General features: G+C 51.8%; 1 protein-coding gene across 9 annotated transcripts in view; it reads left to right on the forward strand.

Moving 5' to 3' along the window:
- ARHGEF2 (Rho/Rac guanine nucleotide exchange factor 2) overlaps positions 1 to 22,010 on the forward strand; it is a 48,629-nt gene that overhangs the window by 13,676 nt on the left and 12,943 nt on the right. For 3 of the 9 annotated variants that reach the window (XM_043454091.1, XM_043454097.1, XM_043454125.1), the window contains 7 exons: positions 2,038 to 2,076; positions 3,684 to 3,801; positions 4,399 to 4,438; positions 5,597 to 5,690; positions 19,202 to 19,346; positions 21,464 to 21,531; positions 21,871 to 21,934. In XM_043454091.1, coding sequence (XP_043310026.1) covers positions 2,038 to 2,076; positions 3,684 to 3,801; positions 4,399 to 4,438; positions 5,597 to 5,690; positions 19,202 to 19,346; positions 21,464 to 21,531; positions 21,871 to 21,934 — 568 coding nt within the window. Of the gene's footprint in view, positions 1 to 2,037; positions 2,077 to 3,683; positions 3,802 to 4,398; positions 4,439 to 5,596; positions 5,691 to 9,104; positions 9,209 to 10,629; positions 10,903 to 11,073; positions 11,228 to 18,224; positions 18,984 to 19,201; positions 19,347 to 21,463; positions 21,532 to 21,870; positions 21,935 to 22,010 lie in introns of those variants that run through there. The other 6 variants (XM_043454107.1, XM_043454160.1, XM_043454133.1 and 3 more) reach the window with 6 other exon arrangements.

Raw genomic sequence — 22,010 nt, forward strand, 5'->3', positions numbered from 1 at the left:
TCCTTTCTCCATAGACGAATTTTTTTTCTTACAAGTTTTATTTATTTATCTATTTTTTGGCTAATGTAGCTTTTACTGTAAATCTTAAAAATGTAGTAATTTTTAAAAAAGTAGTAATTTAAGTTCACCAACTTTTTTACTTTTCTTTAAAATTATCTTGGCTATTCTAGGTCTTTTATATCTCTATATGAATTTTAGAATCAGCTAAAATTCTTGCTGAATTTTTATTGAGATTATATTGAATTTAAAGATTAAGAAAAACTGACTTCTTTCTAATATTGAGTCTTCTTATCCATGAAAAATGATATCTCTATTTAGTTGGGCTTTCTAAAAAATATGTCTTTTAACAAAGTATTAGTTTTCTTCATACAGGTCTTATCAATCTTTGTTAGATTTATTTCTATGTGCCTTATAGATTTTGTTGCTATTATAAATGCTTTCTTGTATAAAGAAATTGTGTTAATTACATTTTACAATTATTTTTGGTTTATAGACATGTAGTTGAATTAATTATAGTTATTCATCTTGTTAAACTCTTTTTTTCAGTTATAACAATTTGTGGATTTTCTTTTTGGCTTATCTAAGTAGACAATTATGTCATCTTTAAATGAAATTTGTTTTCTTCTTTTCCAATAATTTCTTTCTTTCATTTCTTTTTCTTGTCCTATTGTGCCTGGCTAGGGGTCTATTGCAATGCTAAACAGTAATGGGAATAATGGCTATCCTTGTCTTGTTTCTGATTTTAGAGGGAGTACATTTCATGTTTTACCATTAAAATTGATTTTTGGCTGTAAGGTTTTAAAAGATACTCTATCAAGTTAAGGGGCTTCCCTGGTGGCTCAGCTGGTAAAGAATCTGCTTACAACTCAGGAGACATGGGTTTGATCCCTGGATTGGGAAGATCCCCTGGAGAAGGGAACGACCACCCACTCCAATATTCTGGCCTGGAGAATTCCATGGACTGTATAGTCTATGGGGTTGCAAAAGAGTCAGACACAACTGAGATGAGCGACTTTCACTTCACTTCCTCAAGTTAAGGACGATTCCTTCTATTGGCAACTGCCAGGTCTTTGGTTTTACAATGAGTGAATGTTGGATTTTATCCTTTTTTTTTTTTTGCTTTTACTGAGTTGGTAATGTTTTTTTCTCCTTTAATATGTCGTGAGGTAAATTACATTTAAAGATTTTCCTCATCTTAAACCACCCTCATATTTTTAGGATCATTCCAACTCATTCGTGATGGATTCTCTTTCTTATGCACTACTGGAATTCATTTGTGGCATCAATTATCTATTGCTGCATAATAGATCAACCCCAAACTTAATAATGACTTAAAACAACCACCATTTTTTCCCCCTCAGAGGGCTATGGATGGTTAATTTGGACTGAGCTCAGCTGGGTATTCTTCTGCCAGTTCTGCCTGGCCTCACTTATGTGGTCACAGTTATCTGGTGGCTGAAAAGGACTGATGGTCAAGGATGGTGATCTTCATGCCTGTGGGTTGTTAGGTTCCCTGTTTTGATACTCTGGTTCTCATTCATATGGCTTCTCCATCACATGGAAATATCATTCTAAGTGGGCAAGAGAGGAAGCTTTAAGGTTTCTTGAGGTGTAGTCTCAAAAGTCACATCATGCTACTTCTGTCACATTCTATTCATCTTAGTAATTCACAGGCCCACCCAGATACAAAGAGTGAAGAAATAGATTCCTTCTTAATGGTAGGAGCTGTAAATAACTTGTGGCTATTAAGGCTATTTAAAACCTATTACAGTTTGCTAATATTTGCTAATATTGTTTGGAATTTTTGTACTTTGCATAAGAGAGATTGGACCATAATTTTCCTTTGTCATATTGTCTATGTGTAGCTTAAGAATCAAGGAAAGGGTTTGAAAGTTTTTGTTTTTGTTTTCTATTCTTTGGAAGAGTTTGGATCAGTGATCTATTGCTTGAGAGATCTATTCCTTGACTATAAAACTGTTTTGGCCTTGTGTGTTTTGTTTATGGAAAGATTAACTACTGATTCCATTTCTTTAATAGGACCATTCAGACATTCTATTTCTTCTAGATTCAGTTTTGGTAAGTCATATATATATATTTTTTTCTTTTTTAAGAATTTATCTGTTTCCATTTTCAAAATTACTGGCATTAAGTTATAGATAGCATTATCTTTCCAGTCACCTTTTGCTCTTTCTATAGTTAGATCCACTTTTTCATTCTACTTTTATTTGCACATCACTTTTATCAAAGTTTTGTCTATTTTGTTTTCGTTTTTTTTTTGTGTGTGTGTGTGTGTGTTTTTTGTTTTTTTTTTTTTAGTTTTGTCTATTTTATTGGCCTGTCTCTTGGCATTATTGATCCTATTTTATGCTGTTACTACTTCATTGATTTCTGCTTTTATCTTTATGATACCCTTTTTTCTATTTTCTTTGGGTTTGTTCTGTTGTTCTTTTTTCTAACTTTTAAGTTGGCATAGCTCATTAATTTTCAATTTAAAAAATTTCAATATAAGCATTTTAAAGTTATAAATTATCCTTGAGGTACATTTTGACGATCTCTTACAAGTTTTATTGAGTCGTATTTTCATTATTGTTGTTATAAAATATCTTTAAATTTCCATAGTGATTTCTTCTTTGATCACCAAGTTTATTTGGAAGGGTATTTTATTTTATTTTATTTTATTTTTGGAAGGGTATTTTAAAATTTCTAAATATATGGATATTAAAATTTTTTTTTGAAATATAACATATGTACAGAAAAGTATGTAAAACATACCTGTACAATGTAATGAATAATTAGGAAGCAAACACTCATGTAACTACTCTAGGTTAAAAAAAAATAAGAGCACCACCAAACCCAGAGCCCCCATGGGTCCCTCCCCACTCACAGCCCTCTCCTGATAGAGAGGACTACTTTCTCCACTTTCAAGGTCAATTTTCCTTATAGATTTACCACATTTATGTGCATCTCTAAACAATATCAATTAGTTTTACCTGTTTTAAACTTTATATGAATATAACCATTATGGATATAAATTTTTTGTGTCTTCATTCTTTCACCTGGCATTCTTTGTGAGGTTCATCTGTATTGTTGGGTGAACTATAGTCTGTTTATTTTTATTGTTGTATATATAATGCTTTTATATATAAATATACCATAGATTCTTTATCCAGTCTGTCGTGAAAAGGGACTTCTGGATTGCTTCCTATGATCTCTCTGATAGAGATTATCTGAAGGATGTTAAATTTTGCCTTATGGACTGATATATAGCCAGTTTTTGTAATGTTCCAAGTAGGGTTGAGAAAAAAAAAGGGCTCGAAAGATTGGGTGTGCAGTTTATGAATATTTCTTTAAAACCAGACTGCCCCAGTTTTGTTTGTTTGTTTGTTTTGTTTTTTTCACTATCTGCCTGACCTCTGTAGATTGAGTTTGTCACTTTGGAAACCAGGGTAAATCTTTTCTAGGATATTTTCTATATTAAGGCAGCCTGGATTTGAGTTGCAACAGAGTGATGACTGCTAAATAGCAGGAATAACTTCCTAACTATTTCAAGTGGAATGTTCCAGATATGGATAGTAGGGAGGGGTAGAAGGCCTGAAGGGCCTTTTGCTGTGGGAAAGTGAAGAGCCTGGGGGGAAGATGGTTGAAGCTTGGTCTTTGCATGAAGATTCTTAACTTGATTCTAGGATCAGGGCTCCAGTCACCCACCAGCTGGCCCTTTGGACCACTCAGGCACTGGTATGCTTTCCAAGTCTGTATCCATGAGTGGCATCAACTGCTTCTTGGGCTGCTCAGACCCAGCTGGTGAGTAAAAGTGGGGAGCAAAGCAGTGGTGGCCCCTCCTTCTGCCAGTCTCACCCCAGTCCTCAGAGCCAGCTCTAAATTTTGGGTCCAGAGGTCCTGTGCTGTGTTCAACCACACACCCTTGGAAGCTCCAAAACGCCTTTATGCAAACGAGAGATCTGAATTCAAGCCTTTGGTACTCTGAGGTCCTCCTTCCATGGAAGGAGGACACAGGACAGAAAGAGGCTCTCCAGGTCCCCCTTTGACCAGAGACGGAGGACGGTTACCCGCAACGTGCCTTGTCGTCAAGATGAGGCACTGGGAGCTCAGAGTGAATCCTCTGCCCTTTCCAGTCGCTGGGAACAGAACTGTGACATTGGCCCCCCCAGCCTTTCTCCACACAACCCCCCAGGGCCCTGTTACCCTGGCTTCTAGGTTCTTCAGCTCTGCTCTGCTCAGACACCGCCTTCCCTGCTCCCCAGTGCCCGCCCTCAGGAATGGCGTCACAGGCACCTGCAGCTTGGGAACCTGATCCAGGTGGAGGGGGTGGGGGAGGCAGCTCTGAGCGCCTTTGTCTGGCTTTAGCTGGACACCTCACGGCTCCTTTTGTGTTGGCAGGGAATTTGTCCCAGTCTTCTGCCGCTGACCTCAGCCAAAGGTAAGTTTGGGGGATTCAGAGCCTCTCAAAGGCCTGGATGGGGGAGAGGCAATGGGACTGGGCCAGGAATTTTGTAGCCTCAAGGGTCTCTGCAACATTCTCCCCTTAACGTTTTTTGATCAAAGACCTCCAAATATCCTTCTCCCTGAACTGCAAAGAGTTCCCCTTCTTCTCATTGGGCAGGGAAGGCAAAGAAGGTTCCCCGTAGCTCCATGGGATGAGGAAGAAATTAGAGAAAGAAAAGGAGTATCTAGACCCCAGGGTGTCTGTTGAATAGGAGAGTGGAGGTTGATGGCTGTTGTCAGGGTCAGAAGATTGGCTGCTCTACAGTCTTAGGGAGAGACTGTGACCAAGAACCAATGGGGAGTGTCCCTAAGAAGAAATGGGCATGGGCAGTTGAGCCCCTAGGGGAGAGGGCAGGGGCTGAAGGCATGTAGTTCAAGGATCGAGGTGGAAGCTGGGAGCTTTCAGTATCTATGTAAATAAGCATGCCGAATCAGCACCTGTTTGTTTGGCTCCTGCAGCCAAAGCCTGATTAGAGTGGGTCAGCCCTTTGAGACAGTGTGGGTGTGTGAGCTGGGAATGGGCCCTTTAAGATATCAAGCTCTGATTTGTGGTCCTGAAAATCTCTAGCTGACACATCCTCCTGGCTCTGGGTTTGGGATTAGCTCATGGGATGGGGCTGATGAAATCCCAGGAAATTCAGTCCTTATTGGCGGTAGGCCCAGAGGCCCTTTCCACACAGCAGAGAGGGTCGTACACAGGGCTCTTGTTTTGTGGGGGAAAAACGTCCTCTTGGAGAGCCCACCACACCCCATATCATTTCCGTTGGGAAGCAGTATGAAGGAGATTGGTCCTGGATTAGGGAGGGGGGGGGGGAGTCTGTATTTATCTGGGAGGAGCCTGGAGTTTCCCTCATATATAGAAGGGCCTGGGAAACTGTAGTGACCATAGCCAGAAAATCCCAGGAGGTAGGGGGTGGGAGCCTCTTCTTTTTAAGTCCTCCTTCCCTTGTCCCCATCCTTCTCTCAGTCTTCCCCCTGAATCTCCATCTTCTCTTCCCTGCTTACGGCACCTTCGTCCACCATATCTCTGGGAGTATCTTGTTCTTTTCCAGCTCTAGCTCCATCTCTTCACCTGTTCTTTTTCTCTCTGTAGCTGCAGCCAACTGGAAGGGGGCTCAGGTACCTGGGCAGGCTCCTCCCTGCGACGGACACTCAGCTTCATCTTGGGCATGACCGGGAAGGCCAAGGTAGGCGCTCAGGGGGGCGGGAAGCCTGGGCCCCACTGCCCTCCCCAGTTCCCTTCCTCTCCACCTCACCATCTGCCCCCCGCCCCAGCTTCCCCCAGTAGGCAGAGACACAGGGCAATGGGTCAAGTTTTAAGGGAACACATTATGTCTCTCAGGCTCCCTCCCTATGTCCCAGTAAATCTCCTTTCCTCTGCTTTCCCCATGCCTCTAGCTTAGCAGCCAGCTGTAGACAGCTGGAAGAGAAGGGCCAGGAACCTCAGAAGCTAAGGAGTGCCCTAGCCCTCCCTCTCTTTAGGCCCCACATAGCTAAGAGGTGGGCAGCAGAAATCTTAGCCATTGGACATAATGATGATAATAATTACAGCAACACTTTTTACTTCTTCAGAGAGTATTAGGCTTTGCAACTTTTACACTCATAATTTTATGGGTGGATATAGCAGCTGAAGGACTTGAAATTAGACCATAGGCAGAGTGGAAGCCAGGAGTGTATGATTATGGAAGCACACATACAGCACGCATGTGGGGCCGTGTGCAGTTCTGACCCCAGGAAGATGAAGGCACATTGCTCTCTTCCATATTACCAACCCCCAGGCTCTGGTGAAACTGGGACCTCTGCCTACTGTTTGAATTCATTTCTACGTTCTTCATTTACTGGCAGAATGAGCCATCCCCCTTTTCCTCTCCTGGCTTACCCCAGTATGCATGTATTTTCCCACCAGGGTAGCTTCTGAACATTGAGAAAAACCCCAGACGAGATATCATCATATTCACCTGGAAACACCACAGGTTTCTTACCCTGTAAAGTTCTCACCCGCCTGCAGGGCCTGGGCCCTCTTCTCTGTCAGTCTTTTAGCCAGGATTCTCCTTCCTCTGGGTAGGCAGGGAGGGCAGAAATGAAACCAGGTTCTTAGCACCTTCTCACCGCAGGCTGTAGTGAGAAGCTGAAGCATGAGGTCAGGCAGTCTGAGACCAGGGCAAGCTGGGCACAGTGAGGCTCCTTCTTGCCTCTTGGTGGGGGGCAGAGCTCTCGAGGGAACAAAGCCAATACTGAGACCTTGGCCCTGGGGCCCCTCACCCCGCGGGCTCTCAGTGCAGGTAGGAGAGTCTGATGGCAGAATCACCCTCTTTTCCTGCGATGTGAATGAGAAGGGAAGTCGATGTTGCCCAGGGGCCATCCAGATCCCAGATGGTTTGCATTTGCTCACCCTTGACCTGGCAGTTTGGTGAGGGGATGAAGGGGAAAGTGGGGAGAGACGAGCCCAGACCAGCAGCAGGAAGGACTAGCATCACCAGGACATTGTCCCCGTCGCCTTTCCTCACCAGGGCTCTGGTCCTATCTCCCTGTTTCCTTCTTTGTCATCTCTTGGTTCATCTTGCTCCCACCCCCGTGAATGTGTGTTCTTGAGTCACTAAATCTCTTCCTTTCCTCTCCTCCTAGCTCAGGATAGGGGCCATAAGCAGGTAAACACCAGAGGTGTGGCTGGAGAGACCCTCAGTCAAGCATTGAAAGAAGGAAGTAGCTTATTTCTTCTTACTTGACGAGCAATGCAGAGTTGACAACAACACTTCTACAGAGCTCATCGCATCTATTTTTTTTTTTTTAATTCATTTTTGACTGCGCTGAGTCTTCACTGCTACATGTGGGCTTTTTCTAGTTGTGAAGAGCAGGGGCTACTCTCGAGTTGTGGAGCACAGGCTCTAGGCGCACGGGCTTCAGTAGTCGCAGCACACAGGCTCGGTAGTTGTGACTTGCTGCTTCAAGGGTGCTCCGGCTTCAGCAGTTGTGGCACAGGGGCATGGGCTTAGCTGCTCAGAGGCATAAGGGACATTCCTGGACCAGGGATGGAACCTGGGACCCCTACACTGGCAGGCGGATTCTTATCCACTGCTCCACCAGGGAAGTCCTCATCTCATCTAATTCTTATAACACTCTGGCAAAGATAAGTATTTTAATTTCCATTTTATGGCAAGATAACTTAGAGGCTAAGCCACTTGCCCAAGACCCCACAGTTAGTAAGAGGTGGAGCTGTATTATGAACCTAGAGCTTTGACTATATACTGTTGCCTCTGCCTCTGTCAGTAAACCTACGGAACAGTTTATTTCCTCTCTTTACTTCTTCCACCATTTCTTCTTTTTAAAGTCTTTATGTACTTGGCTGTGCCAGGTCTTAGTTGCGGCATGCAGGATATCTTAACTGTGGCGTTCAAACTCTCCGCTGTGGCATGTGAGATCTAGTTCCCCAACCAGAGATTGAACCCGGGCCCCCTGCACCGGGAGCATGGAGCCTTAGCCATTGGACCACGAAGGAAGTCCCCTTCTTCCACCATTTCTGATGGATGGCCATTGGAGTCAATAACGCCTCAATCATCCCCTCCACAATACACAATGTCCAAAGTAATAAGAAGAAAAACAAACCTCTTGGGCACCATAGGACTTGGGCCCAGGTATCTCTGTGGCTTTCTCCGCTCATCTACTGGATAAGACCCTGACAACCAGGTTCTTCTCTGGGATGGCCTCCCTACCCCTGAAATGTGGGGGACTCAACTGTCAAGTTAGGGCGTCCCTGGTGGCGTTAGTGGTAAAGAACCTGCCTGACGATGCAGGAGACGTAAGAGACACGAGAGACATGGGTTCGATCCCTGGGTTAGGAAGAGCCCTTGGAGAAGGAAATGGCAACCCACTCCAGTATCCTTGTCTGGGTACTCTCATGGACAGAAGAGCCTGGCAGGCTACGATTGATGGGGTCACAAAGAGTCGGACACGACTGAGCATGCAGGCACTTCTCTGTCAAATTAAATAAGCTAAAGAAGGGGTGGTTACTTTTAGATTCTGGCAGAAATTAATATTGGCTTTTGTTTCTGTGTATCTAAAAAAATAATTTCAGAAAATCTGAGAGGCATCACTGGATAGAAGGAGCAGGGACTGAGATGAAAATGGTTTGGAAGAAAGGTCAGGGGATGCCAAAGCAAAAGGAAAAGAGTTCACTATTCCAGAGGATACAGAAAGTGGAAATTAAGTCAAGCTGCAGGCCTAGCTGGCTAAAAACACAGGTGTTCTTAAAGGTAGTCTGACTCCCTTTACACTCCCTAAGTCCCCTTCTTACTATTCACCTCTTAAGAGGAAGAAGAGGAAGGGTAAGAGGGAAGGTAACAAAGAGCAAATGGGTGGAAAGTTTATTGTAGATTGGGGTGGGAGACAGACGAGGGTTACGAGATTAGGTCCTCTTCTTTCATATAGAGACCTTCTAAGCTGAGTTTGGTGACTGAGATCCCTCACATAACTCTGGGATTCAGGTCCTGGGTTTACTGCAGATCCAGACTGGAGTTTGGCCCTTTAAGATTCCATCCTTAGCTTGCAACACCCTCCTACCCCAGGCCTGGGAGAAAAGCCGAGGTCTCAGCCTACCCCTGGTCTCTGGGCCCCCAGTGGGTGGAGCCTTGTGGCTAGGATTCTGGCTTCTGGCTGTCTGTTTTTAAATTTAGTACATTCCTCAGCCCTGGCTGCCCACTGGGGGGAGGTAAGTCTGGGGTAATGGGTCTAGGAGCTTTAAGATCACTGCTTTTTGGGGAGCTCCTAGGGCCTTCCTGTAAATCTCCCCTGCAGGTGCAACCCTGGAGAAGTCAGCCTCCCTGATGGCCCTGGGAAGTCCTTTCTGCTTTCTAGTTTCCAGCCAGCCTAGAACTGGGCATGGTTGTTTTCTCTCCTTTTCTTCTGGTCTTTGCTATATAAGGATCCTAAACAGGGGAATGGGTGAAGAAGGAGGTGAAGGAGTTGCTAGGCAGGAGGGGAAGTCAGAGGAGCAGCGTGGGGGTGAGAAGCCCAAGGAGCTCAGCCAGTGGTGAGGCAGTGGAGCCCAAAATAGTGGCAGAGGCTAAAATTGGCACCTACAAGAGTGCTGAGCTGGGCTTGAAACCTGCAGCCAGACCCTGCTGCTGAAGCCCTGCAGGGAGCCGCTGGGTCTGGGTTGGGCCTCCGCTCCTCCCTTCCTTCCTCCACACCTTTGGGGACCAGAGTCAGGCAGGACCCTATAAACTTCAGATGCTCTGTTCCAGGACTCTCTGTGCTTCTGGTTGCTCCAGAGACACAGAGGCTCTGAGACGTAGAAATGAAGGGCAATGTGAATGATTATAATTCTAGAGGAGGAGGTGTTTCCCCCAAAAGGTGGAGGTTGCCTCAGGCTGGGGCAGAGTTTCCAGAAAGCGTGTCCCACTCCACCGCTCCTCCTCATGGAGACACTGGCCATTCTCCAGTGGGGCAGGCTGGCTGCTGGGCTTTCTGGTTCTGGTCTAACTTGCAACAGAGAGAACTGGGATTAGACACAAGGAAGGACTTCCTCAGCACCTTGGTCCCACAACCCCTGGCCCCAGCCGTCGGTGGAGGCAGAAGCAGGAGGGAAGGGGGTGGGCAGAGTGCCGGCCTGGAAGGCCCCAGAGAGGATGGGGACTTGGGGAAGGACTCTCTCCTCTCGGATTCTTCCTCCAGGCCCTGTAAAGAACTAAAACCCAGCCTTTAGTTCCCCTTTGATTTCTCCGCCCTCTCCCCACCCCTGCCCTCATCGTAAAAGGGGTCGGTCAGCTCTGGCCTGCTTTGATGGGCCCCCGAAGGCCTGGAAGGAACTGGTCCGGGTTCCCTGGAGAGCTGGGAACGGCTGGAATCCTCCGGCCCGCGGGTCTTTCTAGACTGATGGACTGCTTTGGGGGAGGAGAAGGGGAAGGGGAAGATGAAGGTGGGGTGGGGGCTATGGGGAGGGTTAGGGAGGGTTTTAGGAAAACTGCAGCCGAGGCGGCGTCTGGGATTAGACACCCCCCCCCCCCCCCCCCCCCCCCGCCAACACACACACATGCACACACCGGCGCCAGACTGCCCGTCCACGGCCCGTGTACTTGTGCGAGCCGCCCCTCCACGGACCGAGGCGTCCCGTCCGCGCGGCACCCCGCCCTCCCTCTGCCCCGCCTCCCCCCTTCCTGAGCTCGGGCGGGGGTGGAGACTCGGGTTTGAGGAACTGGCGCTGGGTGCCGGGCGAGGGGAGTCAGACTTCCTGTCCCCCAGACTGACGCGTGCGGGGCAGACCCCTCCCCCGCCCTCCCCCCACAATAGCTGGACGCCTGGGTCCGCGCCGCATCCTCCTGGGCGCCCCTCCATCGGATTATGTCTCGGATCGAATCCCTCACACGGGCGCGGATCGACCGGAGCAAAGAGCTGGCCAGCAAGGTGGGCTCTGAAACCCCTGTCCCTCCCTCCCGCGGTCCTCGGGGTGCCCTTCGATCCCCGGCAGCCGCGCGGCGCTCCCTGGTCTCCCCGCCTGCTTTCTGGGCGCCAAAATCGGGCGGAGCGATGGCCGGGAAAGCAGCGGGACGCGGTGGGTGGGGACTGTGAGTGAGTGGGGAGGGGGCTGGGGGAGCCGTCGCCGCGACCCGCGGCTCCAGCTCTGTGCTGATTCTCCGCCGGGATCCCGGGAGAGAGCGGACCTGGGGTTGGGCTGCTTCCGATCCGGCGGGACTCGGTGTTTTGGGCCGCGTGAAAGAAAGTTGCTCCGGTAAGGGACGGAGCGGGAACAGGGAGGTGTGTGTGTCGCGGGGGTGGGCCCGGTGAAGGTTCTCGGGGGACCCCCTCTCCCAGGGTCCCACCAGGTTGCTCTCTGTATCTCCCCCCCCCCCCGCCCCCCTGCAGTCGCTGGCTCGGTCGTTCCCTCTTTGTCCCCGCCATCCGGCCGAGGGGTGGGAGGGGGTGGTTTCCCAGCTTCCTCCCACCACCACCACCACCCGCATCACCACCCGTGCAAGACAAAAGTCAGCTCCTCCTCTCCTCGCAGATGGACTTTCCAGCTGTGATTCAGTTCTCCCCGCCGGTGGGCGGGTGACTGGGGTCAGGACAGCTTAGGGACAGCTTACTTCCCCCCAAGGCATCACCCTCAGGTGAAAGGAGCAGAGGTCTTTGTGTAGCTAGGATCCTTTCTTCCATCCTTAGGAGGGTTCCTGGGCACCCCAGTTCCCGAAATATCAGTGTCGTCCATCCCTTTTTGCCCCACCAGCTTCCTGAAATAACCTGAAGCCTTTAGGCTGACCCACTTGGCGCTGTGCCCTCCTCCCTCCTCCCCACCTCTGCTGTTATCTCTTCATCTTGGGACTGTTCTGTCATTTCTAGAGTCTGGGTATATAGTTAGCCTAGTCCCCCAACCCTATCTCCAGCTCTTGGCCACTCCTTTCCAAGTATCCTTTTTTTTCTGCCTTTGTACCCAGGCCCACTGCCAAAGACTGTGACCTGTCCACACTTCAGCCCCCAGGAAATGATGAAGCTGACTTGTATGTGAATAAGTGAGAGCTGGGAGGAAGGTGGTGCATGCAGACAGCACCTCCCAGCTGCCTGAGGCAGCTGCAGTATACCCGTTATTGGAAAGGCCAAGACCCAGTCCATAGCTGGTTTAATCTCTGGCCTCTTTCCAATCCCAGTGTTCTGCCCTGGCAGGCAGCCTATGCTGATCACCATCACTGTCTTCAGGCATGGGGGCAGTACTGCTTCGGAGCCCTCAAAGATGATGGAACCCCTTTCCCCCACTTCCCTCCTAGCTCCTAGCCTGGCCACCTATCTAGAGACCAACTTGGGAGAGGTTCTGTCCTGGAACTTTTCTTTAGGGAGGCTGGGATAAGATTCTGCTAACAGGAAAGCAACTGGGGGTTTGGGTAGGGCCTGAGACAAATAGAAGTCCAGAGGAGTGACGGCTGAAGTGCGGTGAAGCAGCGGGGTGGCAGGCAGGCTCTTCCCAACCCTGCGCCAGGCCAGGCCCCAGCTATGAAAGTCTGTTTATTTTTCAACCGTTTGAGCTGAGACTCTGGAGTAGAGCCAAGGGGGGAGGAGAGGTTTTATGAAACCACGGAAATTTGGTTCCACCCTAAAAAGGAAAGCCGTGGGGGCACTGGTGAGGGGCTATAGACAGGGGTTCTGGGAAGGTAGATACTGGGGTCCCTTTTCTGTTATTGGGAGGAGTTGGGGAGCCAGATAACTGGGTCCTAATGCCTTGTGGGGGGTTTAATGTTTGTTTTGTTTTGGGTCATTGGGAGGACTGGGAATCTAGAAGCTTGACTTTTTCCATCCTGGGGTCCTGGGGCTGATCTTGGTTTGGGGGGTGTCGGGAATCTGATTGGGGGTGGGGATGTGGGGGGCTGAGTGGGTAGATCTGAGAGGGCAGGGAGGCCACTGGAGGAGGGTGCTTGTCAGTTTGGGCTGGTCGGAAGGGGAGGGCCACCTCCGGAAAACTGTGGTTACAGAAGAGGGGAGTTGGTTCTTAGCCAACAAACCCTGGATCCCCTCTTCCCCCTCCCCCAAGCACACCAGCTGTCTCCTTTCTTTTTATACTGCGGTGGGAAGTAGAGGGGGCCTGCTGGAAATGAGATAATTTGAGGGAGATGGTCTCCCTGCTGCCTATTTGGGGGGATGCTTCACAGCAGGTCCTGAGAGCCCCCGCCCCCCACCATTCCTTGCCTTCCTCCTCGGTACTTCCTTGAAGAAGGAATTTAAGTGGAACCTGCCCCTTTCTCCTTCCCACTCTCCTAGAGTCTGTGCAGCTCCCGCACCACCACCCATGACTCCTTTCTCTTTTCACTCCATTTCTATTCTTCCAGGCTGTCTTCAGTCCTCCACCCCCTCATTCTCTGTGCTCTACTTCTTACCTCCATAGGCCCCAAACCCCAGAGGTCCCTTTTCTGTCTTTCCTCCTCTGTTCCCACCTTCCTCCTCCCCCAAACCTTAACTATCTCCTCTCTCAGAACAAAGAGTCCTTTCCTGCCTAGAAGGAAGCAGGGACCAGAGGACCAGGGATGGCTCTGGAGGCTAGGGGGTCCCCTTGGAATCTAAAGGACCCCAGCTTTGGAGCGTGGTGGTGGTGGAGAGGAGAGAGACTATTTCTTTGTTCTGAGTGTTGGAGAGGTGGCTGGCTTTGTGTGCAGGACGGGGAGTGGAACCGGAGACAAGGGCCGGGGGAGCCCCGGAGGGAACTGGCGGTGTTGGCAGTCTGGGAGGGAAGTTGAGGAATTGGGGGGTCTCCAGAGAGGCTGAGGCTTTGGGGGCATAGGGAAAGATTCTTGGGGCCTTAGAGGTTAGGAAAAGAGCTGAGGGGGAGGGGAGAAGCAAGGATGGGGGAAGGGAGCGTAATGCTTAAGGAAGTGGCTGAGTGACTCCAGGGGGTGGGATGGCGCCTAGAGAGGGATGTGCCTGGGCTGCCCGAGGGATTTAAAGAGGGGTTCCATCTCAGCCCTCTGGCTTTCCTGGAACCCCTGACCTGGGAGTCAGGGAGGGCAGATCTGAAGGAGTGAATCCCCTGTGTGCACATGTCCTGTCCTGTGTGTCGATGTGTTTGTGTGTTGGTGTGGGTGTCTGTGTCCGTCTGCCTGTCCCCAGATGCTCTGGGTCACTGTTCTGAATGATGGTCACCAAAGTGGGGCTCATTGCACTCTGGACGTGAGGAAGTAGTTCCATTCTTAGCTCAGTCTCTCCTTTGAAGTATCATCTAGGAAGGAGAGGGAGCAGATTGGTCATGGTTCCTGGAGCTGGTCGGAGAAATGGCTGAGAGGCGCTGGCTGGACCCTTCTGGGTTTGTTTATGTCTCCTTGGGGGAGGGTGGGGGAGGGGCTGCAGGCAGCAGCTGCCCCCCTCCCAACTCAGCCGGCCTGCCCTGTGCCAGGAGGGCAGGGAGTCCTGGCACAGCTATTGTTCGCCCGCACAAATGCCCGTCTGTTTGCATCACTGCCCCCCTCCATCTCTGCTTGTCTTTCTCTCCTGACCCGACAGGTGTGGCCTGGTGGGGGGGCAGGCTGGGGCTCAGGATGCCTGAGTCTCACGGTCTCCAGCCCAACTTTATTCCCTATGGCCCTCAGCACCCCTCTTCTGCTCCACTCGTGTGCCCACGCCCACCGTCCGGTATCTCATCTTCATTCATCAGGCGAGCGTTTATTAAGTGCCTTTGTGTGTTCAGCGATGTCTTTTTGTGTTAGGTTTCTGGCTTTGGTGTTAATGTTTCTGTTTGGCCGCCTTCTCCTCAGCCTCCTGCCTTCATCTTATCCATGGAAGCTCATAAGGGAAGCAAAGCCTGGCTGAGACCACCCCAAGCCCTCTTCTCAGTCCCATGGCCAGGAACCCCTCTCTCATTTCCCAGCCCGAGAACCCATCCCTCAGGACTCATGGCCCTTTGCAGCCTATGACTCTGAACCCCTGCTGTCCAGGGTCTAAGCCACAGATGACCTGAAACCTAGCAGAACCTTCCAGGGACCTTCTGGCCACCAAGCACGGCCTGGACAGAGACTGTACCACCTTGGGGAGGAGGCTGCTGCCCGTTGCCCAGGTGCAGAGGTCATCCTCAGCATCATGCGACTTCTCCAGAGGTCTTGGCTTGGACATACCCAATGGAGGAACAAGGACCCTGAGAGCTTGGGCTCTGTTTGGAGAGGCCCTCACTCCCCTGGGTCAGCTCCGCCACCCTCTGCTGCCCGCTTGGGAACACAGGAAGCCAAAGTCCAGGCTTTGGCGTTCCTTGGCCTTTGTGTATGTCACTGTTTTCCTCATCTCTCGGCACAGAGAAAGGGGAGACTGCCTCTGTGTTTGAGCCAGCAGCCTCAATGCCCTCTGCCATTTGCCTAGTCTTTCTTTCTTCAAAATGACCAAAGTCTGGGCTGACAGTGGAAAGGAAAGTCTTCCCCTGACTTTCAGAGGATACCATCTGAGCCTAAATTCAAAGGAATTAGGAGTGAAGTTCCGGGAGGAGGGAGGAAAGAATAACAGGAGAGGAGGAGACCAGAGTTCCCTGGTGGCCCAGTGGTTAAGACTCCACGCTTCCAGGGCACAGGGCACAGGTTCAATTCCTGGTCAGGGAACTAAGATCTCGCAAGTGCATGACTCAGCCAAAGAGAGAGAAAGAGAAGAGGCGGAAGGGGAGACTGAAAGCTCCAAAGCTGTGATAAAGAATGAGGGGATTCCTAGAGCAGGGGTGAGGGTGCTGCTAGGACCCCTTGTCCTGGTGTCTAGCCGTCCATTCATCCTTCTTTACTTCCTTTCTTTCCTAACACATGTTGAGTGCCTGTTATGTTCCAGCCGTTGTTCTTGTGCTTTCCCGTGCTTTATTCATTTCATCCTTGATGCCACAGTGGCGGAGATGCAGGCTGTGTAGCAAGACTTTCTGTGAGGGTTTGTAAGAAAGCAGGACTCGGACACTGGACAGTAGAGGGCTGAAGCAAGCAGGAAGGGCCTCTGAGGGTGCGAGTGGGTGTTGTGGACTGGGGGGTGATGGGCCCTTTTCTTGGTGGCCAGATGGGGTCATGAGGTGAAGGGCTGTCCTGCTGGCTGGTGGGCAGGCAGCTAACAGGGGTGATCTTAAGAATACTTGGAAAGAGTAGGACAGAGAAGCACACAGGGCCCTTCACTCTGGAGCAGGCCGCCCCGGGGTGCCGGCCCTCTGTCCTCCTTGCCTCACCAGCCTGAGCCCTTGGGGAGGGTGCAGACTGCCTCCAGGACAATAGCACTAGGCAGTGCCAGGGCCGCTCGCTGCTGGGCAGCGTCGGTGTTGGGATGTGCTGCTGCTGTGGCCGCTGCCCGCTGCTGGCCCACCTAGACAGGGCGTCCCTTGGAGAGAGGGTGAGTGTTGAGAGGTGGAGGAGGCTGGGCCCTTGTAGCCAGGGAGGGAAGGTCCACAGGAGACCCTGTCCTCTGGCTGCCCCAGTCCTCTGGCCCTCTTTCCCCGGTGAGTGCTCCTAGAGGCCTAAGGGTGGAAGGCAGAGGGCAGAGGTCGGGGGAGGAGAGGGGGCTATTGTAGCAGCACTGCAGCAGATCTGCAGGACTGCCCATTTTGGAGTTGACCCCGATTCAGACATGTCACTTTTTTTAAAAAAAATATAGTTGATTTACCACATTATATTAGTTTTAGTATTTTTACAGATTATGTATGCTCCATTAAAGTTATTACAAGATAATGGCTATAACTCCCTGTGCTATACAATACATCCTCGCTTCTCATCTGTTTGTTTCGGTTTTTGTTTTTTTGGTCATGCTGTGTGGATTTTAGTTCCCCAACCAGGGACTGAACCCTCAGCAATGAAATTGCAGAGTCGTAACTACTGGACCAGCAGGGAATTCCCTGCTTATCTATTTTATGCACAGTAGTTTGTATCTAATTTTCCCCTCCCCATGTTGCTCTTTTTAACATGGTCACGGATTTTTGTTTGCTTACTTTTAATTCAAACATAACAATTCCTCAAACTTCTCTGTTTGTGTCATGGAGCAGGTTGGGAGGGCAGGCGAGGAGAAAAGAAGGCAGAGTGTAGGGCAGTGAGCTGTTTGGACTTGGACTTTGAGGTTCTATGGTGGTGGTGGTGGTTTAGTCACTAAGTCTTGTCTTAGCAGCCCCATGGACTATGGCCTCGCAGGCTCCTCTGTCCATGGGATTTCCCAGGCAAGAATACTGGAGTGGGTTGCCATTTCCTTCTCCAGGGGATCTTCCCAACCCAGGAATCGAACCCGGGTCTCCTGCATTGCAGGCAGACTCTTTACCGACTGAGCTATGAGGGAAGTCTCCCAGGTTCTATAAGGCCATTTTATTCAGAGGAGGATTAGATTTCCTAAAGAACTGTAATTTGAAGCTGGGCATATGGCGGTTAGACCAAAGAGAGAATTTTCTAGTGGTCCAGATAGGTAGGTACCAGGATAGAAAAAGGGAGCTTAGAGTGAGAGGTTGGTGAGCTTCCCTGGCAAGGCCTAGGAGGAGGGGAGGGCGAGGCCAAGGGCAGCAGAGGAGAAGCAAGAGCGGGGAAGGGGTGGGAGGCCAGGGGATGGGAAGGAGAGGGTGTTAGAGGGAGAACGGGAGGCTGGCAGGGGAGGAGAAAGGGAAGGTGGGTGATTGGTGGGGCGTGACCTCAAGACCTCTAGGCTCTGCTCACCATCAGACACACCTGGGACTCCTGAGGGTCGGTGGGAGAGAGAGGGATCCTGGGGCACCAGGAAGGCCTGAGACCCTCGGGCACCACGGTCCAGTGCCCTCTGGCCCCTGTGCTGTTGACTCATCCTGTCCCTCCACACTTCCCTTTTCCATCCTCGCCCCAGGCCAGCGCGTCTCTTCCCCTCCCCCACCTCCTCGCTGCTAGAGTGACTTCAGCTGAGAGTCAGGACTGGGCCCCCCACCCCCAAGTCCAGGCTGCGGATTCTCCTCTGAGTTTTGATTGGCTGTCCCAGGGCCCCAGACAGCATCATCTGACTTGGGGCTCATTACCCTCGGCCATCAAGATCTCGCTCTTTGGTTTCTGAGAGAGGCAGGGAAGCCTTGCAAGGAGTGGTCTTGTCATCTCTGCTTCCTGCTCTCAGTTCTCTAAGTGGAGGGAAAATCCAGGGATCTGAAGTGACCACTGAGGAGGGTCCTGGAGTGGGTGTAAAGCATGGTGTCCCATCTTCTCATCTCCTCAGGTTCAGGGAAAGCTCAGGGGCCTTGAGGAAGGACAGAAAAGGGGTCAGGGAGAAGGACTTGACCTGCAGAGGTGGGGGTCGGGAGGGTGAAGCAGGAGATGAGAAAGCTGGTGGGAAATGCCTGCTTCTGAGGTTCTGCAGAGAGCCCAGAGAGTGCCCCATCTCGACAGAGCAGAGCAGGAGGAACTGACGCTGCAGCTGGGATGGAGGGCGGATGCCAGAAAGGACTTCCTAGACTAACTGGGTGAGGAGGAAGAAGGGAGCGATCCTAGGATTTGGAGGGGAGCGTGAGAAGGATAAAAGTTAAACTGCAGAAGAGACTTCCTGCCAGGAATGAGACCTTGATGGCCAAGTTTCCTTTCTTAAAGATCCCAGAGAGGACAAGTGAAGAGACTGAAATAGGCTCCTCCTCCTTGAGGTTAGCAGGGGACATGCTGCCTCCCGCAGAGGCCCCGTGTCCCTGGGCTGAGCAGACGTGGAGGCCTCTACGGTTTGGGATCCTGACCTCCTGTTGAGGGGGGCAGTGGCGGCATCCTGCCCCCTTCAGCCAATCTGATCAGGGGATCTCCTGCCCCCCCACTGTGACTGCCACTGCCACGGAGACGGTGGCTCCACCACCGGTTGTCATGGTTATAAGAGGAGCTAACTCCCAGAGATTTGAAAGCGCTGGTGAGCTGGCACCTTCTGCTTTGCCTGCTCTCCCCTCCTCTCTGCGCATCTTCCCCCGGCACAGAGAAGAGAGTACAGCAGCCTGGGGGCGAGCAGGGCTAGAGCCGGGAGGTGGAGTGAGGACGCGGAGGTCTAGAGCCGTGGAGATGAGCGGCAACAGGAGGCAACCCAGCCGCAGGGGCCAGGTAGGTCAGGGGCCGGCTCGGCCCTTGGGGATGGCCAGTCATTCCTGGACAGCTGCCTCTGACACGCCGCGGCAGGCTCTGCTTCAGGAAGTGGTGTGTTGCTGGCAACCCCAGGAAGGTGTTGCTCACTCACCTCTGCCCTCGCCTGCCTCTCTGGACTTCTCAGGCACCCTGGCATCCTCCAGCCTCACTTCCTGTCTCTCTCGCCCCTTCTGCAGACCCGGGAAAAGGAGAAGATGAAGGAAGCCAAGGACGCCCGCTACACCAATGGGCACCTCTTCACCACCATCTCCGTCTCGGGCATGACCATGTGCTATGCATGTAACAAGAGCATCACAGCCAAGGAAGCCCTCATCTGTCCGAGTAAGCTCTCCGGACCCTGAGTGCCCCTGTGCCTCAGTGCCCCCTGACCCTGATCCTTCTCTCTGTCCCTCTGCCCTGGGTCCATAAGGCTCACTCTCTCTGAGCCCCAAATGCTAGGGCTGGATGCTGGATCCCTTTCTCCCTTTCCTTACGTCTAGGAGTAGTGGCGGTCAGAATATGGCAAGAGCAGGACTCGGGGGGGGAATGGGAGAGGGGAGGCCAGGGTAGCTGTCCTTGCAGCTGTCGTCCACCGGGTCTCCCTCAGCTCCCCGAACAGCTGCTGAGGGTCAGAGAACTGATTGGAGAAGGAACAGGAATGTTGTGTGTCTGTGGAGGGGGGTGGATAGGGGAGCTGGGTGGGAGGCTGCCAGCCTTGCAGCTGCTCTGCCGATCTTCCTGGGCCGAACTGGGTGTTCAGGACTTCAGAGTCCCCTTGCCCCCTCCGTTTCTGTTGACTGGGTGGAGGCTGAAATCTCTAAATCTCTGAAGGATTAGGGATAAGAACACCCATCTCAAATTTCTAGCCTGACTGATATGTAGCGAGAAAGAGAGGAGATGGCAGCAATGTGTATATTGAGGGAATAGCGGTTAGAACTCCTGACCTTCAGCCACATCTCAGGATGGCCCTGTATTAAGTACAAGCCGAGATTTCTTCCTTCCCCAAAATGCCTATACAGAGGGCTCCCACCCTGTCCACCCATCCACCCCCAGATTTATGGCAAAGAGCTGCTTCTGATTTGAGCAGGATGAGAGGTGTTGGGGCCCACTGCGGAACAGAGGAGCAAAAGCTTTAGCTTCTAAATCTCTGTGGAACCTGGCAGGGAACCCCAGACAGAATCAGTGAGGCCTCCCTCCTTCTTCACTGTTCAACTTGAGTTTATGAGGGTGAGGAGGGAACCCCAATCTAGATCCCTCTAGAGACCTGACAAAATTCCCAATCTGGAAGCTCGTTGCCAGGGGAACTGGGGAGGCGGGCAGCAAGCGCTATTTTGAGAGCAGGTGGAAAGCGGAGGTTCGATCCAGAGACACTGGGTGCTGGAAGGTAGAGGAGAGCTTCAGTGGGGTGGGCGCAGCCCCCAGCCCCCACTTCTGTCTGCCCCTCTGCCCCACCCTGCTCGCCTTGTATTTGTGGAAGTAAGCCTGATGCTGGGTATTGTCTGAAGGAGTTAGCAGAGTTTCCGGTGTTGTTGGATGGGGGGAGGGGAAGCTGGAGCCAGCCAAGGGCTGAGGGCACAGGACAGCCGGTAGTCCCAGCGCCCAGGCATGGCTACCCCCCTCTCCTCTTCTCTCCTACCCCACAGCAAGGTGGGGTGGGTGATGAGGGAGAAGCAGATGGAGTGTGGGAGCTGTGGGTTTGCCTTACTTGGAGAACAAGACTCCCCGGGCCCGGAAGGGAGACTGGAGTCATAGCAAGCATAGCTGAGCAGTACAGAAGGCAGGCAGGCGTGGCCGGCAGGGGCAAGGCATGGTCAGTCGGCACTCTGCTGCTGGATCCATCAGCCTCTGCGTTGCTTAGGCCTAGCCAGGGTTCACGGGCAGACACGTGGCTCCATGGGTAGAACCCAGACACCCCTGAGTTAAACCCCAGCTCTGCCACTAGGACCTCTGGCAAATGATTTAAGCTCTCCAGGAGACAGGTTCCTCATCTGTCCGGTGAGGATCGTTGCGTCTGCTAGGATCCACTAGATGTGGCACGCTTCCTCCTGCCCGGGGGATGTTCACCCCCCCTGCCCCTAGCCCCCATCCCAGCTGCTCCTGTGCCACCTTCTGCTCCGTGGGCGTCCTTTCTGCCATCTGTCATTCTCCACCACCTTTGTGCCTCTTGAGCTCATCTCTGGCAGCCAGTAACCCCTTCTTCCCTCTAGTCCACCTCACAGGTCATCTTTGAGTCAGGATTGTCCCCCTCCTGTGGCTTAATTGTGGTCCACACCTATCCCCCCTCCCTTCATCTCCTGCTTGAAGGAAGGGGGAGGCGGGAGGAGAGGGACTGGGATGTGGTCTGGGGAGGGGGTGAGTCTCCGGCGGCGTGGCCAGGGGGAGATGGGTGTCTGCATGTGGATGTGTCCTGTCCTGCACCACCCGGCCCTCCCGTCACCCTCTCTACCCCACCCTCCCAGCCTGCAATGTGACTATCCACAACCGCTGTAAAGACACCCTCGCCAACTGTACCAAGGTCAAGCAGAAGGTGAGCTGGCAGGGAGGGCAGAGGGTGGGGGGAGAGGGTAGTGAGTGTGTGGTACCCTCACACCTATTCCATTCATTCCTCACCCTGTGTTCCTCAACCCCTCTCCTCACCACAGGGCAGCCCAGACCCTCCGCCCTAGGCCTCAGGCCCCGCCAGAGGGGGCCAGCCTGTTTCTCTAGACACATCCCCTTGGCACCCGGCTCAGCCAGCCTGATGCCCTTAGCCATCGAGCCAGCTTTCTCCCGAGGGGGCCAGCCACCCAGCTCCTGTCCTGGGCCTACCGGGGTGACCCTTGGGTGACAGCTGTTCTTGGTGTCTCTCTTGCTCTCTGTCTCACAGCAACAGAAAGCCGCCCTGCTGAAGAACAACACTGCTTTGCAGTCCGTTTCACTTCGCAGTAAGAGTGAGTAGTGAGGGTGCAGGAGCCGCCGTAGGACCCTGGACCCCCAGGCCTCTCGCCCCTGAGGTCGTTCCCTGGC

Source organism: Cervus canadensis, chromosome 2, assembly GCF_019320065.1.
Source record: "Cervus canadensis isolate Bull #8, Minnesota chromosome 2, ASM1932006v1, whole genome shotgun sequence".
In the NCBI taxonomy this organism is placed as follows: Eukaryota; Metazoa; Chordata; class Mammalia; order Artiodactyla; family Cervidae; genus Cervus; species Cervus canadensis.